The sequence below is a fragment of a genome, unplaced genomic scaffold, assembly GCF_019419815.1.
Source record: "Pyrus x bretschneideri cultivar Hongxiangsu unplaced genomic scaffold, Pyrus_bretschneideri_v1 Contig28, whole genome shotgun sequence".
NCBI lineage: Eukaryota > Viridiplantae > Streptophyta > Magnoliopsida > Rosales > Rosaceae > Pyrus > Pyrus x bretschneideri.
Window position 1 is genome coordinate 873,851 of NW_025999590.1, and position 10,746 is coordinate 884,596.

Genomic DNA, 10,746 nt, shown 5'->3' on the forward strand with positions numbered 1-10,746 from the left:
TGTGCTAAGCACACATTAGTATGAGTCGGTCAAGTGCTCGACGAAATGTCTAATTCAAAAAATTGAAAAAAAAATATTGGCACCTGCGTGTGGTTAGAGTCCCAATGAACTAACTTTCTAGCTTCACCCCCTACTTGCTGCAATACTATTGTGGCGGCATCTCAAGTTTCGCTTGTAGGTAAGCTTCTCTCTAAACACATTGGTGACTCACATTCTCTAATGTATGAACACCTCATTGTGAAACCTAAGTCACTCCTACACAAAACCAAACCGTCCAAGCTTTGTCACTACCTTTTCTTTTCTAACTTGCATGACACGTGAACACAAAAATTGTGTAAAATCCCCGATAGAAGCTTACACAACGGGTGTTCGGGAGTTTCAGACCGGAATCGAAAAATGGAAAAACAGAGTCTACACAAACGGAAATAAAATCCGTTCATTATTTCCGATGGTTGAAAGGTGGAAGATTTACAAATTTCTAACATTTTCTCATACCTTCAAAAGGAAGGCAAAAAAAGAAGAAAAGAAAGAAAAAAAAAAACTAACACAAACCCTATAACTCTACATTAGTAGATGGCTAGAAGCTCTTTTTTTACTAAAGCTCGTTTTATTCAGAGTCCGACTCCACCACATTGCCCATTGCCTTTAACCCTCTTGGTCTCTGCATCATCAAAAAAGTAAAGATTACTAAGCAAATAATGAATATCAATCCTCGAAACTAGAGAAATTTGAGTAGGGCAGCTCGACCAACTAGATTAGCGTTTAGACATGCACTCTCACAAACGAACAAGCCCCATTGTATACCCTCCGGCCCTAAGTACGTATAACTTCCAATGTACACGGACCTACTGTTTGTGAGAGTGGCCTAACCACCGCGTAGGCGTGTACCCTACTTTCTCCCGAAATTGAAGAAATTTGCTTGAAATATAAGATAATTGAATACCTTTTTCGAAATCTTCTTCTCACGGACCTCATACCGTTCCAGCGTCAAATCACATAGCCAAGCTCCCGGGCTTACAAGCTATTAAACATAAATACACAAAAATCATGAGGAATTAGATTAATCTTCCAGCTAATCACAGTTCATGGACTTCATGTTTTAACGTATAAAACCAGAGGTCAAGTCAAAAGCAAAAAAACAAAAGCAAAAGGGTTAAGCTTTTGCTTTAAGCAACGGGCAAAAGTAGCATAGGCTTTTCTGAGAAGCACTTTTATCTGTTTGGAATATAAAAAAAAAATTAACAGTACGTTGGTGCTTTTGTGTTCGGAGGAGTGTTCTCTCTGCAATTGGCAGTGCGGTCCAAGCCGGACAACAGAAAGGTGCACGTCGCCACCCAACTAATTATGAAACTTAAAAGTACCTATATGCCCTCCACACGAACTATATTTACCAAAAGTAACAGGCGCAGAGTCTTTTGGACCAATATGCCCCTCTCTGTCTTCTAAAAATTAAGGCCCACGAGCCTTTAAAAGTCAACCACTAACTACATCACGTGCGTACACGTGGGAGGCCACGCACCGTCCAATCACCACACCCACCCACAAGCCACCACCATCATCTATTGCCACGTCCACTCCTGATCCACTTTGTGAAGATTTTAGAAATTCTTACATCTTAACCGTTCATCGTATATCGTGAGATCAGTTTTCGTCAACTATTATGCTTAATTTTCAATAATTTTTGACCGCATGATACACATTGAATGGTTAAAATATGAGAATTCCTTAGATCCTCACAATTTGGATCTGAATGGGATCCAATTCCGTCTAATTAATACCAACAAGATCCTCTCTAGATCATTTTAGTGAGGATCATGCCGATCCATAAATTGTGTTTGTTTATCGTACATTATACGATCAATTTTTATTAAGTACTGTTTATATTTAATTTTAAATAAAAATATTTAAAATATTTCTAACTGCACGATGTACAATAAACAGACAAGATTAACGAATTCCAAAATTCTCACAAAAAGAATCCGAGAATCCGGATTCTAATTAATATTTATTCTAACAATTTATTTGTTATTATTTATTACCGCAAAAAATAATTCTTAAGCCCAAAAACCAATAATTCCTCATATTCTTCCACTTGGACAGCTGGCAAACTTTTAGGCATGATTAGGTATAAATTGATGCCTTGCGTGACACGTGTACGTCTGGTTCATGCTGTCACTTTAGCACACTCCTTTTGGCCTTTAGCTAAAACTAAAAAATTAAAAAAATAAAATCTAATACCGAAAATGCTACATTATTATTCTATTCCTATCCGTTTAGTCAGAGCAATTTGTATGGTACGGATATCCTGCTGAATAACGTTTCTCATGTCAATGCAATATGGCTATGTAAATAAAAATTAAACACCTATCTTTTCTTTTGGAACAAAACCCAATGATGACGATCACGATGAAGATGAGGATGTACCGATGCCAATATATTCCATGCTTTTATCTTTAACTTTTATCGATTTATATTTTTATTGTACTTAAATGTTTTATTTTCCTTCCAAGTAATGTAGAGCTAGTCCACATTTTGTCACAACATTGCATATATACAAATAAGAATCCAACCTCAAGAAGCAATGTAAATTTCTAGCCAAAAAAACACAACCATCCGCTATGCTGACGTTAATCACGCACAGTTTCCTAGACAAATTACTTTTCTTCTAAATCAAGCAACTAGTAATTAAACTGGGTTTTTGCAATGGAGTTCAAAGCTATTTAAATTCTAAACCATTAATTAAGGAACTATTTAATTAATTTCAGATTAAATTATAAACTGTTAGAGAGAGAGAGAGAGAGAGAGAGAGCTTACATTGAGGGTGCGTTGAACGAACTTGGCTCGCTTCTTTGGTCTCTGAGGCAATTTCGACCCTTTGATTGCCATAAAGTCCTCTTCTTTCTCCTTATTGGTCAAAGCAATCACGAACTTCGGCGGCCACACCATCTGTGGCCCCGCCGCCGCCTCTCCGCTCCCCGATGAAGACCCGCCCTTCTTGCTATCGTGCGCTGTGTCCGAAGACGCCGCGGACTTGTTATTGTGATGATTAGTCTCATCATTATGGTGGTGGTGGTGGTTTTTCTTATCGTGCGCACCCCTGTCGGGCGAGGCAATTCCCCTCAGCCCTCCTACTCCGCCGTTGCTCTGGCCTCTCATGGCAGCCGCGCTCGTAGTCTCTGAGTTTCTGCAGAACCAGATATATAATCAAATCATCAATCAAATAAATGACAGTTTTGCGAAAAGAAAAAACAAATTATATTAAAATAATGAGAGAATTAAAGTTTGATTGTGAGGGGCGTGAAATTACGAGATTGACCTCGATCGATCTAGTTCGGTGGGTGCCAGAGTAGGCTACAGAAAGAAATTCTGGGGGCGTTTTGCGTACAAAATGCAGCGTGGTCCTTCTTTGGCTTCGTTGCTTTTATGGTGGGGAGTTGTTTATTTTTTTATTTATTTTTTAAATAAATAAAAAGCCAGATATTTTAGAGAGAGAGAGAGAGAGAGAGAGAGAGAGAATTCTCAGAAAAGGGATGTGTGATGTACTGTGTAACGTGCACAGCTGGCTCTACGGCAGGTTTTGGGCCGTTGGATCATAGGGGACTTTTGGGAAGGTTAAGGACACGTGTCGGATGTGGAAAGGGGTAGACCTGTTGCCTGATCCAATCAGGGATCGGACGGCCGACGAGGGGTTGGGCTGTGGGGATTCGGTTATGGGATGGACACGTGGAAAGGCTTGCCCATTCCATGTTTCCTGAGGCCGTGGAATCAGGGTCCCGGTCGTTGTGGATCGGATGCTTTCGTGCCAAACGACGGAGTGGGAGCTCCGATCTGGTGTGATCGCAGTAGGAAAGAAGAATAATATATTGCCAGAATTATGATCTATTCAAATCAGCTTCAACAATTCCTATGAAAATCAATGACACTAGGGTAAAGGAAAGCATTGGGACGAAGCATGCGCGGATAATCCTCTATCATTGATGTTGTGGGCCATCATGCCCTGCATCAATGGCTCAGAATCATCCACACGTACATCGTCCCTATAGCTGAAACTCAGAATCAAGTTACTAGATCTTACTATATCAATTCACTCGACAGACTTGGGTCCACAATCTTAAGATCTAAGTCATGAGAAAAGCAGGAGTCGAACTCTTACCTTCCAAGATGCGAGAGTGTAAACGCTCCTTGTGCGGTTCGAGATCTCTCTCTAAGATCAGTTTTTGATGTGTTTTCTGTTGCACAAAGTGAGTTGTGACTAGATGAGCAACCTATTTATAGTGATTGAGCTACTAGGTTTCCTACAAAGGCGAGGAAAGGAGGCGGCCTCATGTACTTACCATGAGCTCTCTCCTCCTGGAACTTGCACATCGCTGCACCCCCACCTGACCAATTGGAGAGTGGGTTAACATAAAAACCTCACAGCAAATCCAACCAAAATTCTGTATTTAAAGACCTAATCCTCTCGAAAGCTTGATTAAACTACAGATTAATTAAGCTGCAAAGTATGATTAAGTGAATGAGACCTTCGGAATATAAAACCAGTGGTGTATGGCAAAAAGATCAAATAGAACTTACTCTCTAACTTTCTCCAATTGTATATCAATCCTAGCCACTCGTATAAGGGAGAAAACTTGGATGGAGCAGTTGATCACACCAATTCGTGTGCGTTGAGAATTGTACTTAAATTGGTCGAATGATACCTAAAATAATGGGATTCGTTTCTTTGTTTAGAGTGTCTAATCATCCAAGTGATCACATTGCCATACCAAGTTTTTGTCCAACTAAACTGACATAGTTGCACGAAGAAATTACACGAACAACTTTTAAATTGCAAGTGGACTTACTATTGACCATGTCAATAATTCGACCTTACAATTGCTCGTATGTATTCTCACAATTTCGTCAATAAACTTGACTGTAAGTTGACAATCAGATCAACAAAACACTTAGCTTAACAAACCTAAATCATAAAACTTTGATCAATAAATTGTGGATCTAAGATCTGATGATTTGATTGCGCTAATGGACCAAACACGGAAAGAGATCCTCTCCGGATCCTTTCTATCTAATCCACCAAGTCCGGATATCCGGACCATTGAAATTTGATCTAACGACTAAAGTTATTATAACTTTTAAAATGGACCCCTGTTTGTAACCGTTGGATTAAATTTTAAATGTCCAGATCCCCGAACTTTGTGAATTAGGAGGAAGGGATCCGAAGAAGATCCCTTTCCGACCGAACACATAAACCACGAAAACATGACCAAACAAAACTCCACAATTGCAATTGCCTTGTAATTGAAAACTTCACAATTGTTAAGAGTTTTCATCCTTACAACCAGAGTCCGGTATTCAAACATCCCACTCTTAGTTAATAGGATATCCTATCATTTGTATGAAAGGAAAATCTACAATTGTAAACGTAGGCAAAATAACTAAATAAAGGACAAAACCCGAGCATATGGCCGACGCGCCTCTAATTTAAAGGAAAGAAGATTCTTTCCGGATTACTTTATGGGGATATTAGAGATTCCTGCGTTCTAGTAATTTATCGTAAATCGTACTATCAATTTTTATTAGGTATTATTTGTATTTAGTTTTTAAATAAAAAATCAAATAATTTCTAACCACACGATGCACGATAAATTATTAAGATGTAAGGATCTCTATGATCCCCACAATTTGGATCCGGTTGGGATCCAAATCCAATTTAAAGCGCTAAAACCCAGCATAATGAATGAGGTTCCTCTCTGGATTCTTTTTGTGAGGATTTCGAGCATCTTTTAATTGTGTCCCTTCATCGTATATCATACGGTTATAATTCATGTATATTTTTTAAATTAAAATTGAACACAAAAACTAAACGTACGATGTACGATATACGGACACGATTAAAGAATTTTCGAAAGCCTCACAAAAAGAATCTAACGAGAATCCCCATTCCAACACTATCACGAATTTTTTTTTAATGTGCCAGAAATACGGTTTGGTACATCAATTGGTTGAAATTATTTTTTTTAATTTTCAACTAATTATAGTATTATATTTGGTGTACCCCCATTCCAACACTATCACGAATTTTTTTTTAATGTGCCAGAAATACGGTTTGGTACATCAATTGGTTGAAATTGTTTTTTTTAATTTTCAACTAATTATAGTATTATATTTGGTGTACCAAACCGTGTTCCAGACATACAAAACTACACATTAACAAAGAGCAAGAGAACTAAACGACGTCGTGGAGTAGTAAATGGTGAGGGACTGAGAGTAGTAACCTGAGAATACGCTGAGGTAGCGGTTGCTGGGGAGATAACGGCCGTTGACGGATATTCAAATAGCCGTTACTCGTCTGATTAACGGTGGTGGAAAGGTGATTCGCCGGGTCCTTATCGGGTCGAACAACCCGGCGACTGATGCGGACCGTGGTTCGAGTAACCGGAGGGCCGCTGGAGTCGTCCTTCTCCTTCACCTGGATCTTCATACACCGGAGGCGCTTGCGGTTCCCCCACTGCAAGACGAAATCCGACGTCGTTTGGTGTCGGATTTCAACCGAGGCGGAGACGGAGGCGGATGCGTCCCCACCGGTTCTATCTCTACCGCTGGTACAGTCCCTTTCCATCTGCATTTAATTACCACGGTTAGTTGGTCAAACTGGTACTTTTACATTTTAACCCGGGGTTAAATTAGAATAAAAGAGGAGAAAAGAGGCCAATAAATAAAAATTCAAACAAAAAAAGGAGTTTATCCAAATAGACGGAGAAGATGAAGATCCAGAAAATGCAGGGAAAGGACAAAGCATTAAAATTTCATCCCCTGCCTTGTTCTTTTTTTTCTTGCTCTCAGTTTCCCAGGAAACAAACAGAAAGTTTCCTACTTCTTCTGGTGTTTGAATTTCTGAAAAACTAATGGAGGAGAAGAACATAAGCATCGGAGTTCGAACTGGTAACAAAAAACTCGAAAGATTGGTGGATTTTGACAGAAAGGGCCGTTTCTTTCAATGCTGAAAAAAAAGTAACGACAGTCGATGGAAATTACCCAGACAAAAAAAAAAAAGAAGAAATAAACAAACAAAAATGAGAAGAATAAAACAAAATCTTCACCAAAATTAAGGTGAATTAGTTGCAGAAAACTGGAAATTCGACAGAACCCAGAAGTAGAAATTGAAAGAGGATTCGAACCCGGAGATGGATTCAATTAAAGATGCAGAGAGATTGAGATTTTATGAGAGAGAGAGAGATAGAAGGAATTGTTGAATTTTTCATTGGGAAAGCTTAAATTCTGTTGTAAAATCCAAAACCAGAGCTAGAAACATACAGATTGCTTCGACTCGATCGAGATGACGAGAAAAAGAAGAAAACAGGTGGAATTCACATCCGCCAGTAAAATCCAAAGACGGAGACTTTGGTTCATCTCTGATCTGTGAACCGGAAGAAAGAATCCTCACCTGTAATGCTCAGATTCCGCGACCACCTACAATCCTGAATTTGCAGAAGAAAGTTTGCTTCTTCTGAGAAAATCTTGTTCTGCTCGGCCCTTGAGACTACGCAAATCGCAAATCTAGAGCCAAAAGTCGACGAAATGATCGGAGCTCAGAACTTGTCTCCCTGACACTCATGAATCAACGAGTTGAGATTTCTTGAGAAAACGGGTCAAATCTCTCCGAAATGCGCCTGCGAAACCGAAACCGAAATCAAAACCAAATGATGAATTAGAACAGGGAAATAAAACAAAACAACGAATTTCTTCGCCGTTTCTCTGCCAATCCCAGTGAAATGAGATCGGGTGTTTTAATTACCGAACGAAATCGCAATCGATTTCCACTTCGGAAACTCTTTGGATGTATCTGCACCACTGAAATTACACCAGAAAAACAAAAACCCAAGTTAATTTTCCGAAATTAGATTCCATTAAACCAGCAAAAATGGAGTTCTGTTCTCAAAATTCAAACCTCTCCAAGCTCCACAAACTCAGAGGAAAAAGCTTCGATTAGATCCTCAACATTCACACAGTCCAGGTCTACGAATTCGAATCCAAATACCCAATTCAAAAGGCAGATGAAAATCGAAGGCCAAAACTCTAGAGAGAGAGAGAGAGAGAGAGAGAGAAAGTTAGAGAGAGAAAGCTACGTTCTTCTTCCTCTTCTTCCTCTTCTTTCTTTCTTCTGGTTTTTCTGATGAAACGAAATGAACTCTCGCCTTTCAAACCAATTTTTATAGCAAGCCCGTCACTCCCTCCGTGACACATCGACCGTCCAACGCCGAGCGCCCTCCACCCTTCCGCAATCCAACGGCTCCCGCGTGTCGCTCTCTTAAACCGTCAGCTCCGTCTCTTTTAAACCCGGTTACGTCGTTACGTCGTTCTTATGAGCCTTCATTTCTTCACGTCGTTACTTGAAACTAACAGAATCTTCTGCGCCGTTAAGTTCCAATTATTTACAATTTCCAAGGAAATAAATTTTTTTTCTGTACCTTTATTTTTAATTTTCTCTGGTGAACCGGGTTGGATGGCGTTTTCGTTTGGGTCATATAGATGTAGTCAGAGTGAGATAACTATGGTTAAATTTTAACCGGGGTCGTGGGTTTAACATTATCAGAAAGTTTCCCGGAATGTCCGGTTGCCCTGATCGACAGTACACCGTATGCAAGCCGGCCTTTAAATGTTGTGGGTGCGGCTTTTGACCAAATGCAATTTTTGAATCTTGAGCGTCCATCAAAAATAATAAATTAGAAAAAGATCTTGAGTGTCGGTTCTGCCACCTTTGACCAAATGCGTTAAGCGGTGTTTAAATTGAGTGATTATTTTACATATATAATTTTTAGATGATGCTAAAAAGTAAATAAATTCGATTATGATGTGCGTAAACTTAAGACACGCTAATCTATGTTGAGAGATAAATAGGTTTTTCCGTAGAAAAAACACGGATTTTGATATGCTCATTCGACCACGATTGATTGCAAGCATGGGAGTGATTTAAGACCTTTAATTTTGGGGCTCGAAATTGTGCATGTAACTTAGCGTAACATTAACTATAGTCTATAGTATAATAATGATGATGAAAATTGAGAAATTCAAACTTGAAAATTCTTCCAGCATTAGAAAGAAAGTATAACTAGACGAATAATTAGGTGTGTTTGTATCGTACTTGCTCAATCGTCAAATTACCAAGTACCGGTCAATTTCATACCTTTAAGAGCCTACTCAGAGGTTCATGCTGAGGCACCGCTGTCGAAGCACAAGAGTTTCCCTCTACCCAGGAGGCCAATCACAGCATGACACATGTCAATGGTAGAATAGAGCTCATAGAGTTCCGCATCGACTGCGGACGAAAGCTGGAGACTTTCCTCAACTATAAAAGAAGATTATTCTCCTACAATGAAATCCCTAATGTCATTATTGTATTTAAACTAGTCATTAGAACTCACTAATGATAATTATGCTTAAACATATGTATTTGTGTAAACCCTTTACTATTAATGAGAACTCCTCTACTACGTGGACGTAGCCATACTTAGGGTAAATCATGTACATCTTGTGTTTGCTTCCCTATCTCTATTTCTTTACACATCATCATCACTAGGTGACTGGCACAATCGAGTGAATGTCATTAACTTGACACTTTATGTTGTTCCAAAGTCTTCACTGATTTTGTGCATCAACAAGATGCATGCAACTTAGCTAACATCAATGGATGGAGCTACCATAGGCTTAGAGGGGGCAGATGCCCCCATTTAGTTCTTCATTTTTTTTTCTCACAAAGATTGTACAGTTTTGCATCCTAATGACCAACCTTAATTAAAATACAATTAAACTCTATATGTTAATTAGTACTATAAGAGAAATGCTAAGGAGACTCTTTTAAAAGTGGATATCTCCATGAACTCTCTGCCACCTCATGTTTTTGGCCCAATTCCCATATCAACATTATAAAACATTGTGTCAAAAACATGAGGTGACAGAGAGTCCATAGAGAATCACACTTTGAGAGAGTCTTCTTAGCATTTATCTTGGTATCAATATGATTGACTTCTCCAACAATGATTCCAAGTGTTTTGTATAAAAAAAAACTTTATGGATTACTATATAAGTGTTTTGTTCAGTAAAATTTTTAACTTTTTAATTGTGACTTTGTTGATTAAGAATGTTCCCATTCATACAAATCTCTAGCTTCGTCCCTAATAACATCAACTTTAGCTAATACATGTTTTAAACATTTTCCATTGTTTTTTGGGGTGAACATTGTCACATGCTTACGACAAAAGATATGCATTATTAGGAGCTTATCTTTTGCTTACATTGCACGAGTTAGATTCCCACTTGTCTTATTAATTATAAAATCACTATATTTTCATTTCAAGTTTTCACGGTTTCTTTTGGTCGTATGGTTAGGAGAGTTTGAGCTTCAATAAATAGTAAATGATACTGTGTAACTTTTCAAGAATTAAAATTACTTTTACATTATATTTGGATGAAAAAATTTAAGATTACCAAAGAATTTCAAAATGACGGAAATTGAAATAACGGGATTTTATTTTCTAAAAGTTGTGAATGTTATTGTTTGGTTAACTTAAAAGAACAATAAAATTGAATACGAATTTTTTATTTTTAAACTCTCAATTATAGAAATTGAGAAATTACACCTATTTACATGAAATTTAAACTTGGGAATTGGAGGTCCCAAATTACAAGTTATTTTTCCACGCAGAAATTATAAATTCCTATGTTTATGAATCCAAACAAGGGAATTGGTAC

At 38.2% G+C, this 10,746-nt stretch overlaps 1 protein-coding gene across 2 annotated transcripts; it reads right to left on the minus strand.

The window, feature by feature from the left end:
• Positions 1-412: 412 nt before the first annotated feature.
• LOC103929671 lies at positions 413-8,180 on the minus strand. 2 transcript variants are annotated; one of them, XM_048588349.1, is made up of 7 exons: positions 7,946-8,180; positions 7,793-7,848; positions 7,442-7,667; positions 6,273-6,616; positions 2,815-3,184; positions 944-1,021; positions 413-661 (listed from the first exon to the last, which is right to left on the minus strand). In XM_048588349.1, the coding sequence occupies exons 4-7, from the start codon at positions 6,614-6,616 to the stop codon at positions 608-610; spliced, it is 846 nt and encodes a 281-aa protein (XP_048444306.1). In that variant the 5' UTR covers positions 7,442-7,667; positions 7,793-7,848; positions 7,946-8,180; the 3' UTR covers positions 413-607. The 2 variants fall into 2 exon arrangements, with proteins under 2 accessions (XP_048444306.1, XP_048444305.1); XM_048588348.1 differs by lacking the exons at positions 7,793-7,848; positions 7,946-8,180 and having other exon boundaries at positions 7,312-7,451.
• Positions 8,181-10,746: the final 2,566 nt, after the last annotated feature.

What these genes read in the sequence shown, in the direction of transcription:
- LOC103929671 (XM_048588348.1), bottom strand. Translation starts at nt 7,407, where the DNA reads ATGAACCAAAGTCTCCGTCTTTGGATTTTACTGGCGGATGTGAATTCC. An exon ending in CGATCGAGTCGAAGCAATCT is followed by an intron (nt 6,617 to 7,311) that starts GTATGTTTCTAG and finishes AATTAAATGCAG; the next exon opens with ATGGAAAGGGACTGTACCAG. An exon ending in AGAAGAAGATTTCGAAAAAG is followed by an intron (nt 662 to 943) that starts GTATTCAATTAT and finishes TTGATGATGCAG; the next exon opens with AGACCAAGAGGGTTAAAGGC.